At 44.7% G+C, this 17,330-nt stretch overlaps 1 protein-coding gene across 9 annotated transcripts in view; it reads right to left on the bottom strand.

The window, feature by feature from the left end:
* RAF1 (Raf-1 proto-oncogene, serine/threonine kinase) overlaps positions 1-17,330 on the bottom strand; it is a 129,314-nt gene that overhangs the window by 73,753 nt on the left and 38,231 nt on the right. For 7 of the 9 annotated variants that reach the window (XM_088472703.1, XM_088472701.1, XM_088472704.1 and 4 more), the window contains exon 2: positions 14,843-15,055. The exons of 1 other annotated variant lie outside the window; for it this stretch is intronic. In XM_088472703.1, coding sequence (XP_088328829.1) covers positions 14,843-15,049 — 207 coding nt within the window. In that variant the 5' untranslated portion in view covers positions 15,050-15,055. Of the gene's footprint in view, positions 1-14,842; positions 15,056-17,330 lie in introns of those variants that run through there. One more of the 9 variants, XM_088472708.1, reaches the window with a different exon arrangement.

Here is a 17,330-nt window from a genome sequence, read left to right as displayed (position 1 = left end):
GAGAATCCACCTGTGGAGGGGATTCCCACTTAGCAAAATAATTATCCGCGAACGGATAAGCCACCGCCAGGCGTCTCTGCGGCTGGTATATTTTGCCAGGTTGTTTCCACGCCTCCTCTAAATGGTCCACCAACTGACCCGAAAGAGGAAAGACTGTGGCATCGCCCTTCACATCTTTGAAAAAGGCATACTTAGATTTAGCCGCTGGGGGAACTTCGTCCTCAATCACCAAGGCTGTGCGGACCGCCTGAATAAGTCCAGGAATATATACTTTGGACTTAGCATCAGCGTCCTTAGTATGGAGAGGTTCCTGATCGTAAGGATCCAGAATCTCCCCATCATCAGACGTCCCTTCGTCATCCTCATAAGGAGCGGACAGAGACGCCACCGGCCTTTTATGAGGCCGCATCACAGACTCCCCTTGCAACACATCCGACAAGTGCTGTACAGAACTCGTCAGGGAGTTAACCCACGCTGGCTCCTGAGAACCAGGGAGCGGGGAAATAGGGAGACTGTGGGGTACCACCAATTGTTGTGGGAACCCCTGCATGGGTGACGACACCACAGACTGCTGGGACAAACCCATCGGAGTAAACGCGGGCTGCGGAGCTAACCGGCCCACTAAAGCTGTTAACGCCTGAGCGAAACAAGCCCAGGGCGGCTCCTGTACCGGTGCTGTAACCATAATAGGCCGCGCCATGGACAAACACTGCCGGCAAAGGCCCTACGCGCTACCCTCCCCCTCCGCTAACGGTACTTTGCACGTGGTACACTGTAGCCGGAGGGGAAAATCACTTTCAGACATGATGGCACCACGTATGTGACCTCTCTCACCAATTAAGTATTAAATAGGCGAGAGACCACCCTGCAGCACCGCACCGCAAGGGCTTTAGCAGAAAGAACAGGGACAGTAATAAAGCTTACAGTTTAGAGAAGAAAAGTTACAGGCAGCGCTAGCACAGTCACATACAATGCAGAGAAATAACAATTCCTGCACTAACAGCGCTGATCACTCAACTACACAGACACAGGGCCTGGTAGGACATAGCACTGCATACACAGACCTGAGCCACAGCGGAGGAGAGGTATGCGGGGGGACCCAGACCACGATGCTTCCTTCCAGGCTTCCAGCAGCGTTCACCATGCGTTGCAGAGAAGATGGCCGCCGAGGAGCAGAGAGAAGCTGGCCTGGGGGAGGAGCGCTGACACAGGACCAGTCAGCACAGTGCAGAGAGGGCTGTGTGCAGCGGGGGAGGCGCCGGCTGTGAGACAGGGAAGGCGCGCTCCCCTGGCATGCATTTAACCCCTGGGACGCCGCAGCGCTACCGCTCTGCTGCGGTCCGCTGTCCCAGGGGGTAGTGGAAAGCGCAGGTTCAGTACCTGGCTCCACGCTGCAGCCAGTCCCCAGGGAGCCCCCTGCCTGGGGACTTAGGACCATGTGACCAGCGGGGACCCACCGCAGGACCCCGCTGCTTACCTTTGTCCCCCTTGGATCCGGCCATGGTCCGGAACATCTGGGGTCACCGCTAGCTGTGACCCCAGATGCTCACCAGCATCCCCGGATCGGTACCGGCGTTCTGGTACCGGCGGGGGTGTAGGGAAGACAGCATGGACGTCAGGACTGACTGTCCATGCTGTACATCCAGATGTGCAGCCACAGCTGCACTGAAGAAAGCTTCAGGGGCTCTTCTAGCCCCCACTCCGACAGGTGCACCCGACGTCGGCCACCAAACTAAACTGAGGTGCCTTGGCCCGGGGGCGGGGTATAGGAGGGGGACCTAGTGCATCCTGGGAGGCTGAAAGCTTAACTCTTTGGTGCCCTGCGACTGACGTCACACCTATACCCCAAGGTATCCTGTGGATACCCTATGGACCCTGAAGTAGAAAAATACATTTTTGTCCTCAAAATTCTACACACAATACCCCATAATGACAACGTGTAAAAAGAAGATTTTTGCAAAAATAATAAATAAATAAAAAAAACTAAGAAATCACATGTACAAGTATTCACAGCCTTTGCTCAATACTTTGTTGATGCACCTTTGGCAGCTTTGCACACCTATCTTTGGCCAGTTTCGCCCATTCCTCTTTGCAGCACCTCTTAAGCTCAATCAGGTTGGATGGGAAGCATCGGTGCACAGCCATTTTCAGATCTCTCCAGAGATGTTCAATCGGTTTCAGGTCTGGGCCACTCAAGGACATTCAGAGTTGTCCTGAAGCCACTCCTTTGATATCTTGGCTGTGTACTTAGGGTCGTTGTCCTGCTGAAAGATGACACGTCGCCCCAGTCTGAGGTCAAGAGTGCTCTGGAGCAGGTTTTCATCCTGGATGTCTCTGCACATTGCTGCATTCATCTTTCCCTCTAATCTGACGGAATCCCGACACCAGCATCCCAGCAGCAGTGAATATCCCGATCGTCCTAAGGTAAATATTTGCTAAGCTATTCTACCCCTAACACCCCCCCCCCCCCCCGAGTGCCTATCCCTAATCCCCCCTCTATGTGCCTAAACCTAACCCCCCTTCCCCGCAGCCCGGGGGGGGTGCTTAACCCTAACCTCCCCCCCGGGGTTTGCCTAACCCTAACCACTCCTTCTCCTAGCCTAACCTTCCGGGGGGTGCCTAACCGTAAGTCCCCCCCGGGAGCGTTAAACTTAACCCTCCTCTCCCCCCCGCGGCTATCGGTGCCCGGCGTCCCTTCGATCGGGATGCCGGGCATCGGGCTCCCGGTGTATGTCTAATGACAGGCGTCAGGATTTCGACGTCTGTCATTAGACACTTGCTGGGATTAGACAGTCGGGAAGCCGGCAGTCGGGTTTACGTCCGTCGGCTTCCCAACTGCCACCCATCCTGACTAACTTCCCAGTTCCTGCTGCTGAAAAACATCCCCACAGCATGATGCTGCCACCGCTATGCTTCACTGTAAGGACGGTATTGGCCTGGTGATGAGCGGTGCCTGGTTTCCTCCAAAGATAAGTTCAATCTTTTTCTCATCAGACCAGAGAATTTTGTTTTTCATGGTCTGAGAGTCCTTCAAGTGCATTTTGGCAAACTCCAGATGGGCTGCCATGTGCTTTTTACTAAGGAGTGGCTTCCATCTGGCCACTCTACCATACAGGCCTGATAGGTGGATTGTTGCAGAGATTATTGTCCTTCTGGTAGGTTCTCCTCTCTCCACAGAGGAATGCTGTAGCTCTGGCAGAGTGACCATCAGGTTCTTGGTCACCTCTGTGACTAGGGCCCTTCTCCCGCGATCGCTCAATTTAGATGGCCGGCCAACTCTAGGAAGAGTCCTGGTGGTTCTGAACTTCATCCATTTACGAATGATGGAGGCCACTGTGCTCATTGGGACCTTCAAAAGCAGCAGATATTTTTCTGTACCCTTCCCCAGATTTGTGCCTCGAGACAATCCTGTCTCAGAGGTCTACAGACAATTCCTTGGACTTCATGCTTGGTTTGTGCTCTGACATGCACTGTCAAGTGTGGGACCTTATATAGACAGGTGTGGATGCCTTTCAAAATTATGTCCAGACAACTGAATTTACCACAGGTAGACTCCAGTTAAGCTGTAGGAACGTATCAAGGATGATCAGTGGAAACAGTATGCACCTGAGATCAATTTTGAGCTTCATGGCAAAGGCTGTGAATACTTATGTACATGTGATTTCTTAGTTATTGGGGTTTTTTTAAATTAAAATTTTCAAAAAAAAAAAAACTTTTTACACATTGTTATTATGGGGTACTGTGTATAGAATTTTGAGGACAAAAATGAATTTATTCCATGATGGAATAAGGCTATAACATAACAAAATGTGGAAAAACTTAAGCGCTGTGAATACTTTCCGGATGCACTGTATATAAAATTCCATTAGATCTTTAAAACAAATCTGAATTTTATGTAGGGACCCTCCTTGGTACCACCTAGAAATTCCCTACTGCCTCTAAAACTATTTTAGATTTGTGGAATAATAATAATGTGGACCGAAGTGCGGTCATATCTACTGCCATCTGCATGCCCTGTATGTTGTGGATTGAGTGCCCATAGCTTTAACATTGCCCATGGTAGTATTATGTCACTTCAACATAGATGGCTACAGCGTGTCTGAGCTGTATCAATCATGTATACAATATAAAATCATAGAATATGCAGAGTGAGAACAAACTTATTTGATCCATTGCCAATTTGTCCCTATAACATTGAGGGTGGGAAGAATTTCAAGGGAACTTGCTAGCGTTGTCAGCAGATAACTGCACCCGACAAGATTATTGGACATGCTGATCATTTTAGGGCCACACACAGAAACATACACACGCTAACGGTGCCTACACACTTAGCAATATTTTACACGATTTGCCAGATTCTGACGCATCGTGATGACAAATCGTGTAAAATATGCCCAAATCGTGAGTGTCCACTCACGACCACGATGTGCGTCCCTGCAGGTCGTACATCACATCTTCAGATCTGCCGTGCTGTAGGGCAGATCTGACAATCTCAGTCAGGATGCACTGGAATAGTTAGGAGGCACGATAGATTGTTTGTCACATTGGACAGTTTTTAACACCAAATCGTGCCCACGACTGCTGGGGAGCTGCTGGGGAGAGTTCGAAGGGAAAAATCGGACACAGTGTTGGATCTAGAGCACAGCGCCAAGTGTGTAGACACATTTAGACTGCAACAAATGTAGCCAACATTTTATAAAATAACTAACAACATTCAATGTAATACAACATAAATAACTAAGGGGGAGAAGTATCAAATAGTCTAAAGTGGAGGTACTGACCTTAGCAACCAATCAGATTCTAGCTATAGTGTTCATTCTAGCACCCTGCATTTGTTAAAACCCATGCAGTTCCTCTTTCCTACCTGGGGTGTCGTTCTCTGCTCTGGTGCTTCTAGCACACAAACGGCTGAATTTCAGCAGTTTGTTGCATCAGCTGAGTATGTTAGAAGCACCAGAGCAGAGAGAGACACCCCAGGCAGGATAGAGGAACTGCACAGTTTGTGATAGGTGCAGGGTGCTAGAATGAAGACTAGTACTAGATAATGACAGCAAGAATTTGATGGGTTACTATGGCAACACAGCTCCACTTGTCCTTTGTAGAAGGTTTCAAACATCTTCCTCTAATAAACTGAATACAAAGGAGTCTCTGCTGATGTACAGTCAGGTGCATAAATATTGGGACATTGACAGAATTTTCATATTTTGGCCTCTATTCACCACCACAATGGCTTTGAAATGAAACAAACAAGATGTGTTTTAACTGCAGACTTTCAGATTTAATTTGAGGGTAATTACTTCCAAATCAGGTGAACAGTGTAGGAATTACAACGGTTTCTATATGTGCCTTACACTTTTTAAGAGGCCAAAAGTAATGGGACTATCAACTCAAAAGCTATTTCATGGACAGGTGTGGGCTATTCCCTCATTATTTCATTTTCAATTAAGCAGGTAAAAGGTCTGGAGTTGATTCTAGGTGTGACATTTGCATTTGGAATCAGTTGCTGTCGACTCTCAATATGAGATCCAAGAGCTGTCAGTATCAGTGAAGCAAGCCATCATTAGGATGAAAAATCAAAACAAACCCATCAGAGAGATAGCAAAAACATTAGGTGTGGCCAAATCAACTGTTTGGAACATTCTTAAAAAGAAAGAACGCACCGGAGAGCTCAGCAACACCAAAAGACATGGAAGACCACGGAGAAAAACTGTGGTGGACGACAGAAGAATTATTTCCCTGCAGAAGAAAAACTCCTTCACAACAGTTGGCCAAATCAAGAACACTCTCCAGGAGGTAGGTGTATATGTGTCAAAGTCAACAATCAAGAGAAGACTTCACAAGAGTGAATATAGAGGGTTCAACACAAGATGTAAACCATTGGTGAGCCACAAAAACAGGAAGACCAGATTAGAGTTTGCCAAACAACATCTAAAAAAGCCATTACAGTTCTGGAACAACATCCTATGGACAGATGAGACAAAGATCAACTTGCACCAGAGTGATGGGAAGTGAAGAGTATGGAGAAGGAAAGGAACTGCTCATGATCCAAAACATACCACCTCATCAGTGAAGCATGGTGGTGGTAGTGTCATGGCGTGGGCATGTATGGCTGCCAATGGAACTGGTTCCCTTGTATTTATTGATGATGTGACTGCTGACAAAAGCAGCAGAATGAATTCTGAAGTGTTTCGGCAATATTATATGCTCATATTCAGTCAAATGCTTCAGAACTCATTGGACGGTGCTTCACAGTGCAGATGGACAATGACCCGAAGCATACTTCAAAAGCAACCAAAGAGTTTTTTTATGGCTAAAAAGTGGAATGTTATGCAATGGCCAAGTTAATCCCCTGACCTGAATCCGATTGAGCATGCACTTCACTTGATGAAGACAAAACTGAAGGGAAAATGCCCCAAGAACAAGCAGGAACTGAAGACATTTGCAGTAGAGGCCTGGCAGAGCATCACCAGGGATGAAACCCAGCGTCTGGTGATATCTATGCGTTCCAGACTGCAGGCTGCAACCTCTTAACGATTTTCCCTTGAAGTTTCCCTTGAAATATGATCTTCCACTCTGAACAATTTGCAAAAGATTTGCAAAAGATCTAACAATAAACTATGTTGTTTTAATCTGTGATTGAGAGCTTTCAGCTATAGTGGGCAGATAGTGGTTCATCATTTGATCGTTCAGCGTAAACGATGTGTAAGCAATCAAGTGAAATTGACCTGCATGTTCAGTCGATGGAGGAGACGATCAAACGACCAGCGGGAGCGCGCATCGTACATCGTTAAAAACAATTACTGCACGATTTGCAAACGATGTTTGAACGATTATCGAACGATTTTATCATTATCGTTCAACTTTATCGTCTAGTGGATACCCCCCATTAGATTTAGGATTGTTTAGTTTGTCCCATTACTTTTGGCCCCTTAAAAAGTGGGAGGCACATATAGAAACCGTTGTAATTCCTACACTTCACCTGATTTGGATGTAATTACCCTCAAATTAAATCTGAAAGTCTGCAGTTTAAGCATACCTTGTTTGTTTCATTTCAAAGCCATTGTGGTGGTGAATAGAGGCAAAAATATGAAAATTTTGTCAATGTCCCAATATTTATGCACCGGACTGTAAATGGTGAAGGACAGACATGGTTGCCAGCAGAGTATTTTAAGATTTCTACAATGACTACTTCATCGTTTATGTCTCCACCTTTCACCATCTCTCCTCATTCCAACCATACCACACCACACCTATGGTCGCTATTTCACTAACTTATTTACTAATTTTCCCCCCACCTCTTTAAATGTAAATTCATTTGGGGAGGGCCAGCGTGATCTTCTGTTGCACTTAAATGTATTTGTACTCTGATCCCATCATTATACAGAACAGCATGTTTTTTGCTTCATAAACAAATAATAATAAATAATACGAATAATAAATTATTCAATGTAATACAAACACATTCCATTATATTTAATACACACACAGATATGATCACCATGTGCGTTTTCCAACAGTTAACAGAAGGGGCTCATATAAACAATTTCATCAGATAACCAGTGCCCATGCAACGTCAGAAGAAAGAACGGGGTAAAATGTGCTTAAAATATTACAGATGTACCTCAAATTAAAGATGGTCTAGAAAAACTGAAATGATGCCCAGACACAGACCGATCCAGCAGCTATGCCAGACCACCACTGGGCAGTACGGTGGTCTTGCTGCCTCACAGTACGGAGGTCGTGGGTTCGTTTCCCATCATGGCCCTATCTGTGTAGAGTTTTCATGTAATCCCAGTGTTTGCACAAGTTTCCTCTGGTTATCTCTCAGCATCCAGTTAACCTACCAGTATGTTTTTGGATTCTAACAACAACCAAAAAAATTAAACCTAGTGTACAGTATATAGGTGTGTGAACATGTTGTAGGGAATAAAAGGGGTCTATTTACTAGGCCTTGGATGGAGATAAAGTGAACGGACATAAAGTACCAACCAACCAGCTCCTGTCATTTTTCAAACTGGTACTTTATCTCCATCCAAGGCTTAGTAAATAGACCCCATAGATTGTAAGCTACACTGATGTGAATGACTAAATATTCTCCGTAAAGCACTGCAGAATATATCTGTGCGCCATAAAAATAACGGTTAATAAATAAATAATCTTCTTGGTCAGATTAGGTCACTTTCTGAAATTATAAAGGCATTAATAGCATGTTTGGTCGAAGACGACCTACTGCCAGACACAGTCATGGTCCAGTCAAATGTTGCTCTGCAATCTTTCTGGGTCCATAAATGCTGCCATTTAAAACAACCTAATACACAGGCAAAAATCATGATCAATGCAATGCATTTAAAATTATATATACACTAAATGCATAACATGATTATATGTAATGGGTATGCAATACCGGCAGTCGGGATGCCTCTTTTCAAAAAACCGACAGCGGCATCCCGATGGTCGGTATCTCGACAGGGCTCGGGTTAAGTATACTTACCCTGCCCCCTTCTCCCTCCTAACCCTCTCTTCTTGTAGCCTACCACTAACCCTCCCAGTTAGTGCCTAAACCGAAGTCTACCCCCTTCGTGCTTAAACCTAACCCTCCCCCCTTAGTGCCTAACCCTTGCCCCCCCCCCCCCCAAAACCTAACCCCGCTATGCTACCTAAACCTGACACCCTCTCTCTCCCCCCTGTCCGGCTAACAGCTAAAACGCCCCCGGCTTACCTTGTTCGGGATGGCGTCTGTCTGTATTCCGGCATCGGGATTAAGATAGGCATCGGTATTTCGATGCCTATCTCAAGTCCAGTGTCAGGCTTGCACCATCAGGATTTAGATTAGCGGCATCTCGTCCACCGGTCTGCTAACTACATCCAGATTATACATTATGAAATGTAACATTCGATGTGCGAGTGCAAACAATCCCCTATTCCAGAGATTCCCAATAGCGGTCCTCAAGGCGCCCCAACAGTTCAGGTTTTAGAGATATCCATGGTTGAGCACAGGTGACTTAATTAGTACCTCAGTCAATTTGATTTAACCACCTGTGCTCAACCATGGATGTCTCTAAAACCTGCACTGTTGGGGAGCCTTGAGGACCATGTTTGGGAACCTCTGGGTTACTCTCTCCAGTTAGCTAATTCTGTCTGTAAAGACTGACTGCAGTTCCCTTCAATGGCATCACCAATCACACATTCATTACAAACTAAGGGTGGTATTTCAATTAGCATCGTGGGGTTGTAGCTCCCAGGTCAACTGCCCGAGCTATTCAATGCCTCACTCTAAGTCCGTGACGAACTTATTTTTGCCCGCACCCCGTTAAAGATGTGAGCAGAAATACACGCTAACTAGTGCCTCTGGGCTAATCGCAGTCTTAACGTGTGGTGTATCACACCTGGCACTTAAACCAGGAGATGCATCTCCCGGGTTAACTGGCGGTCACAAAGAGCCGGCCGCGATACTGTTTTACAGCTTAGCGTGGCGCTAGCAGCTTCCTGGCAGGCACTTAAGTCGGAACAAGCTGGTTCTTGTGACTAAACACCCTGCTTTAGTCGCGCTAACAGGCATTCTCCGACTTAAGTGGTTCTAATCAGACTTAACAGCGCGCTGTTAAGTCTGACTAGCAGCACTTAAGTTGGTGAATTGAATAGCTCCGGTACCTCCTTCCCGGGGCTATTCAACATTGCAATCAATTTAATAGCCCCCAAAGACTTCTGAAATAGTATTAGTAGCTCTTTAAGAGAAGGCAACTCGAATTTTGCATCTTGAACAAATACATTTTTATTTTGTTTTGTTTTTTTGCTGGCTGCTTCTGCATGTAGTCCATTAATGCCAGTTAGTTTTATTTTTACACTGCAATTTAGATTTCAGCTTGGACACACCCCTCTCACAACTATGGGGCATATGTATCAAAGCTTGATTTGCGATAAAATTGTGACATTATATCACCAACCAATCAGCTTCTAACTTACATTTTGCAGGCTGTGTTTAAGAAATGATAGTTAGGAGCTGATTGGTTGGTGATATAATTTCGCAATTTCATCACACATCAAGCTTTGATACATATACCCCTATATTTTACATCTGCCCCACCAGCAGTGCAATAGGGTTTTACCAAAGGTGCAAAGTGAGCCCCATAGCAACAATCTAAAGAAGAACGGCATCCATCTTCATCCATGCTGAACACAGTGGCTTTGATACGTGTTTGGTTACAAGTGTCTTCTCTTGAGGCACTTCTCAAGAACAGAGCAGTGGTTGTGCCAACAAGACATCAAACTCAGGAACACTTTCCGATCACATAAATGTGGGTGTTTGCAGACCTGTCCTATGTACAGATGTGTCCTCATACATCTAGCCTCAATATGCCACACAGCGTGACTTGCCTGGCGTGACTGAGCCACCAGGTCCTGTGCTACTCTGCAAGCGTTGGGTCGTCTTTTTTGCGATGTGACTAGGACGCATCAGCAGACTGTGATGATTCATTTGATGTGTGACACTTGTATATCTGTGTGCACCCGAGTCTGTATATGAAGCACAACAGAACTTGGAATGAAAAAAAACTTCAGCCACTACAAAAAGATACGCGGTGCTAGCAGAGTCTCACGGAACTGACTCGCCGTGAGGCTTTTTAGCGAGACTGCAGCAAAGATGTATAAGGACACATCTGTACTGTTCCCATGATTAAATCAAAAACGGCAGGAAAAAAAAAAAAGATTAGCACTTGCGATGGGTGTGTTCACATCTACATTCCAACAGTCACTTCATCATGTAACCAATTGAGTTAATGAGGGAAAGACATTCCTAAATTCAGCATCATTAGACGACTACAATAAAATATATCATTTATGTATGTATAGATAAAATCTGTACAGCAATGCGGAGTAACAAGTGTGTCAAGTAGGTGTGCCAGGGCAATCACCATTACTTCACACCCTCTAGAAGGATCATCCACGACACGTGTACAAAATGCCATAAAACAACGGTCATAAACCACCACAAGCTAACTGCACAATAATGTAATGAAGGGCAAATGAGATATTTTAGTGATCTTACATCAGCTCTCAAAAAGAGACAAGTTTATAATCACTCTGTGGTAATTTAAGGTCCCATTGGTTTTTTATTTTCTAATTGACAATTTTTGTCTCTCTCTATGACGTGTTCCAAACTTTCTCAAATATATATATATATATATATATATATATATATATATATATATATATATATATATATATATAAAAAACAACCCTCACTAAACAAATCTGTTTTGTTTCTATGAAGTAGGCCTGAGGAAATGACAACATGATGAACTTTACATATAATACCAAGTGATTGTGCTGAGCAAAAAAAAAAAAATTGTGGGTCCCTGGGACCTCCCCCCACTTTACAAAATCAGGGTCCTACTTCACTGTTCCTGGGTCCCATCACAAATTATAGGGGGTGAGGGCAGGCAGCAGTTGGGACAGTTCTGGGGGCAGGTAGCAGTTGGGGTAGAGGGGTTAAGGGCAAGCAGTAGTTGGGGAAGAGCTGGGGGTAAAGGCAGGGAGAAGTTGGGGTAGAACTGGGGGTAGAGGGGAGTAGGCCGGGCAGTGCTGGGGATAGGTAGGGAGGGTACAAGTGCAGACAGTGGTTGTGACAGTGCTGCGAGGCAAGGAGGGGGCTAGGGGCAAGGGAAGATAGCAGCTGACGCAGTACTGGGGGGCAAAGAGGAGGGGGGTTAGGGGGCTTTCAAACGAAGAGAGTTTTGGCTGAAGCAAGGTGCAGGAGCAGCAGAACCTTTGCTGGATAAAGTAGACGGCTGATGGTGCACAGTCTCAATGTCTGAATAATTCTGGATGACAGTGTGGTTTACGCTCCTGGCGAGGCAAGTAATATAGCGGCCGCCGGCTTACGGATGAGTGGGCTCGGTGTAAAATCAGCGCTATTTGTGCTGTGTTGAAGGGTACAGGAGCACAGGCTGCAGCGGGAGTGCTGTATCATGTAAAAAAAACTCCCCCTATATGTGCTTAATGCTAATTACAGCTTGTTACATGTTCTAATCCATTTTGCAGTACTCCTAACCCTATTGTCAACACTGCCAAGCGTATGTCACAGTAATCCTCTGGAGTGGTATTTATAATGTTTGCTATGGTGCAGGCTTTACTATTGTTTATTATTCAGGGCTGATCCTAGTTTAGTGTGCAGTAAGCTCCATTGAGCAGAGGCTGCAGCGGGAGTGCCATTACCCATCAGTGCTCACCACCTCCGGGCGGACTGTTAGCTTCCATGTACCGGGGTGTGCAGTGTCTTCGGAGTTGCAGCTTGCTTGCAACTGCCGATCCTAACCCTGTGTCCTTGCTGGTGGAGGACAGCCCCGGGCTGTTAGCAAACCAGAGCATGGAAGCCACACTGTTAGCCTGCCCGCGCGGCGCAGGGAACGGGAAGCTGCTGAAGGCAAATCGTGGCTCAGCTCCACCTCAGAGATCCGGGAGGAAGGAGAGAGACAGAAAGAGATAGACAGAGACAGAGAGAGACACAGAGACAGAGGCCACTGGCGTCACGTGACCGGCAGGCAGAGGTCTCAGACGCCAACTGGATGATGAGAGACTGCTTCCCGTGGTCAGTGGTTGGGAAACACTAAGGGATGTCACTGAGTCAGCACCTGCGGCGCACACACAGCGCATCCTACAGGACCCGGGGACTTTTAAAAAACTGGGTCCCTTAGTGCCTGTAGTGTGTAAATATGCGCTATAGTGGGTATTTTGCGATCACTGAATACCATACAATTCCGTGTATAGCCCCCTCCTTACACTCTTACCTCATGTCCTATGTCCTCCCTCCTCATCTCTTCCCAATTCCCTTCCCATTTTAACCCCAGGGGTAAATTTACTAAAGTGAGAATTTTTAGAAGTGGAGATGTTGCCCATAGCAACCAATCAGATTCTACCTAACATTTAACTAGCACCTTCTAGATAATAGCTAAAATATGATTGGTTGCTATGGGCAACATCTCCACTTCTAAAAAACTCTCACTTTAGTAAACCTATACCTTATAGAGTGTAAGCTCTCACGAGCAGCTCCCATCATACCACTGCACAATCTATGCGGCCGCTTTAGCAGCAGGACTTACTGCTGTGTTTTAGCTCTGGGGTTTAGTGCTCAGAGATATTCAATTATTTTGCACAGTAAGCCATAGCTCTCGGGGTAAGTGCCCAGAGCTATGCAATTACAGTCTACTGTATCATCACAACTAGCCCCAGTAGTACTAGTTAATGTGGATTTCTGATCGCACCACAGGAGGGTGTGAGCAGAAATCAGTGTTAAAAGCACCCTTGGGTCTAGTCGTGGGCTTACCATGGGCAGTAATTAAACAGCTCTGGGCACTTAAGCAGGGAGCTAAAAAACTGCAGTAAGAGCCTCGGCTAATTGAATCTCCCCTTTTCTAGTGCGCTCCCGCAGAGTCAGCAGCTCTGCTCCTTTCTGTCTGCCTCTTCCCAAAGCACTAGGTCATTGAGGTCATTGAGTGCTTCTATTTATTACAGTTGTGTAATTAGCTCACTGTTTGATTCCCCCTGTATGTTTAACCTTTTTATACTCGATTGTTTGTACCATTTTAACATCTGCCTGCATAATGCTATGGACACTTGGTGGAGACATAAAATAATAATACTACTCTAGTTGCACATGTAGGATGGGGAAAAGGACGGTTAAGTAGTCCTCCCTCTATAAATAATACCAAACAGTTGATAGGGGTTGGGTACGGGATGCCGGTGCTCAGGATTTCAGTGGTCAAAATCAAGACGCCGGCATCCCGATAGGGTTTGGATACAGATACCAGTCGGTAGGTATCCTAGCCATTCTCCTATCCCTAACCTCCCCCCCCCCCCTAGTGTCTAAACCTCCCCCTTGTGCCTAACCCTTATCCCCACTACTTTGGGATGCCGGAGCCGGGATTCTGACAGGTGTCAAAATTCTGGCGCTGGTGATCTAGGACTGGATCCCGTTGACAGCTCTGGGATCCAGTTAAAGAGTGAAACAAGAATTTGATTAGTTTAGGGTCCTACAACAGCATTTGATCTTGTGTACACAAAATTGTCAAATGTTGATGCTATATAAAAGAAGGATAATCTATATATGGATGAGGTGGGGTTGCAATAAATATTAGAAAAAAATATATACGAGTGGTCCGAATCATGGAAAAGGTATGGTTTTATTATTTGTTTTTATCTTTATAATGCATTTAAAATAGAAATATCCCAGTACAATTTGCTTTGGTAGTTTGAGATATAAGTGAAAAGTACGGGTGAAACGCTACCTGTCATGAAGGCAGTTAACGCTGATATATGAGCCAAGTATATAGAAAAACATGAGATTTTAGAAAAAATTGAACACGATCTGCTAAAGTGACTTTTCTTTTGCCTAGATCGCAATTCAGGAGAGCTTTGAGTAGCAAAAACAGCAGCCAAGGGGCATGCAATCATCTAGGCTTTGTTTAGTTGTTATTTTTCTCTTCTTTAATGTTATTTTCTGCATCCTGTTTCTTTTTTTTTTTTTAATCTTCTTTGTATCCGGAGATAAAACTAATGGTGCTTGGAAAAAAAAAACAATATTGAGAGCGTCTCTTTGCCTTGTCCCACAGATAACCTAATTTTACATTGTCCAGAGAACAGGTCTGATGTGGCATTTAATTGCATTGTAAATAAATATATATAAAAGCAAAAAGTAAATTGGCACAACCACGTGGACCTTACGCAGCTAAATGATGCATCTATTAAACTTTGGGAATTCCAACTATCCATACTCCAAAACATTGGAAGCAAAAGGGAAGTACAATAAATATAAAAGCTGCTAAAAAAAAAAAACCCAACAACTTACTACAGTTCTTTGCTTGTTGGGTAAGTAGACACGGATTGTACTGCTCGCTTTTGAGGTGTCTGCCAGTTTTCCATCATCAGATGCTCGTCGCTGGTAGCCAAACTGTTGCACAATGGTAGGGGACATGCAACTAGAACCATCAAATACTGAGTCCTTCAGACCAAACCCATTACTGATCCGCACCCACGCTCCTTGAATATGCTCCATTATGGCCTGCAAGATAAACAATTGGTTACTCAAGTTTACAAAAATGTGCCCAATTTTTTTTTTTACATCTTTAATGTTCAGGATACGCTTATTTTGATCTCAAAGATCCTTCCCTTAAAAACCAAAACAAAGAAAAAAAAAAAAAAAATGACTAGAGGTACAGCAGTGAATTAATTGGCAAAGTTATATTGCATAGGACAAACAAGCAAAACAGAAATGGTAGCCTATGGTCTAGGGTAGTGCTTGCATTCCGAATCAGTCTTCTCACTTTCCGCTTGGCAGTCGCTCCTCATGCCAGTGGCTAAATGCGCAAAATGAGAGAGAGAAAAGATATTCCACATTCTTTTAATTAAATAAAATAAAAAAGCAGCAACCCATCATTGTCACGTCAGGAAGGATTACATCGAGTTACAGCATTTCCGCTCTTGCTTTTTGCTTAAATGTTGGCATTTCTTCAACTTCTCACTAGATTTCACATACTAAATTGTAGCCTAAAACGTGACATTTAAGAATATATTTTTTTTATTCCAACCTGCAAGGCCCCGACAGCTATACCCCCTTCCTTCTCACAACAGATCAGCATATGGCACACAGAACCACAAAACTCCACCTGTGCCCTGAGGGGAACAAAACTTTCCTTCATCTCTACAGCCCCTCTCCAACTGCAATGCCCCTGGTGCACAAAGAAACTGTATGACTCCTGGTGCATAAAACAACCCCTCCAACTGTAAGTACAGCGCATCCGGAATGTATTCACAGCTCTTCATTTTTTCCACATTTTGTTATGTTACAGCCTTATTCCAAAATGGAAGAAATACATTTTTGTCTTCAAAATTCTACACACAATACCCCATAATGACAACGTGTAAAAAGTTCTTTTGAGATTTTAGGAAATTTAATGTAAAAACAAAAAACAAATAAGCAAAACTAAGAAATCACATGCACATAAGTATTCACAGCCTTTGCCATGGAGCTCAAAATTGAGCTCAGGTGCATCCCATTTCCACTGGTCATCCTTGAGATATTCCTACAGCTTAATTGGGAGTCCACCTGTGGTAAATTCAGTTGATTGGATAGGATTTTGAAAGGCATATACCTGTCTATATAAGGTCCCACATTTGACAGTGCATGTCAGAGCACAAACCAAGCATGAAGTCCAAGGAATTGTCTGTAGACCTCCGAGACAAGATTGTCACGAGGCGCAAATCTGGGGAATGGTACAGAAAAATATCTGCTGCTTTGAAGGTCCCAATGAGCATAGTGGTCTCCATCATCTGTAAATGGAAGAAGTTCGGAACCACCAGGTCTCTTCCTAGAGTTGACGGCCGTCTAAACTGAGCAATCAGGGGAGAAGGGGCCAAGTCAGGGAGGTGACCAAGAACCTGATGGTCAAGCTGTCAGAGCTACAGCATTCCTCTGTGGAGAGAGGAGAACCTTCCAGAAGGACAACCAACTCTGCAGCAATCCACCAATCAGGCCTGTATGGTAGAGTGGCCAGACAGAAGCCACTCCAAGGTTAAAAGCACATAGCAACCCGCCTGGTGCCAAAATGCACCTGAAGGACTCTCAGACCATTAGAAACAAAATTCTCTGGTCTGATGAGAAAAAGCTTGAACTCTTTGGTGTGAATGCCAGGTGTTATGTTTGGAGGGAACCAAGCACCGCTCATCACCAGGCCAATACCATCCCTACAGTGAAGCATAGAATAGAGGGAAAGATGAATGCAGGAATGTACTGGATGAAAACCTGCTCCAGAGCGCTCTTGACCTCAGACTGGGGCGACGGTTCATTTTTCAGCAGGACAACGACACTAAGCACACAGCCAAGATGTAAAAGGAGTGGCTTCAGGACAACTCTGTGAATGTCCTTGAGTGACCCAGCCAGAGCCCAGCCTTGAATCCAATTGAACATCTCTGGAGAGATCTGGAAATGGCTGTGCACCGACGCTTCCCATCCAACCTGATGGAGCTTAAGAGGTGCTGCATAGAGGAATGGGCGAAACCTACCAAATATAAGTGTGCCAAGCTGAATGATTTCTTAGTTTTTTTATTATTTTTTATTAAATTTGCAAAAATCTAAAAAAAAAAAAAAATATGTTTACACATTGTCATTATGGGTTATTGTGTGTAAAATTATGAGGACAAAAATTAACTTATTCCATTTTGGAATAAGTCTGTAACATAACAAAATGTGGAAAAAGTGAAGCGCTGTGAATACTTTCTGGATGCACTGTAACTGGCAAGTCGCACCCCTCTCCCCACCCCTTCCCCCCTCCAACAGT

The sequence above is a fragment of the Taudactylus pleione genome, unplaced genomic scaffold, assembly GCF_031769625.1.
Source record: "Taudactylus pleione unplaced genomic scaffold, aTauple2 ptg000128l, whole genome shotgun sequence".
Classification (NCBI taxonomy): Eukaryota; Metazoa; Chordata; class Amphibia; order Anura; family Myobatrachidae; genus Taudactylus; species Taudactylus pleione.
This window is presented reverse-complemented; position numbering and strand designations above follow the sequence as displayed.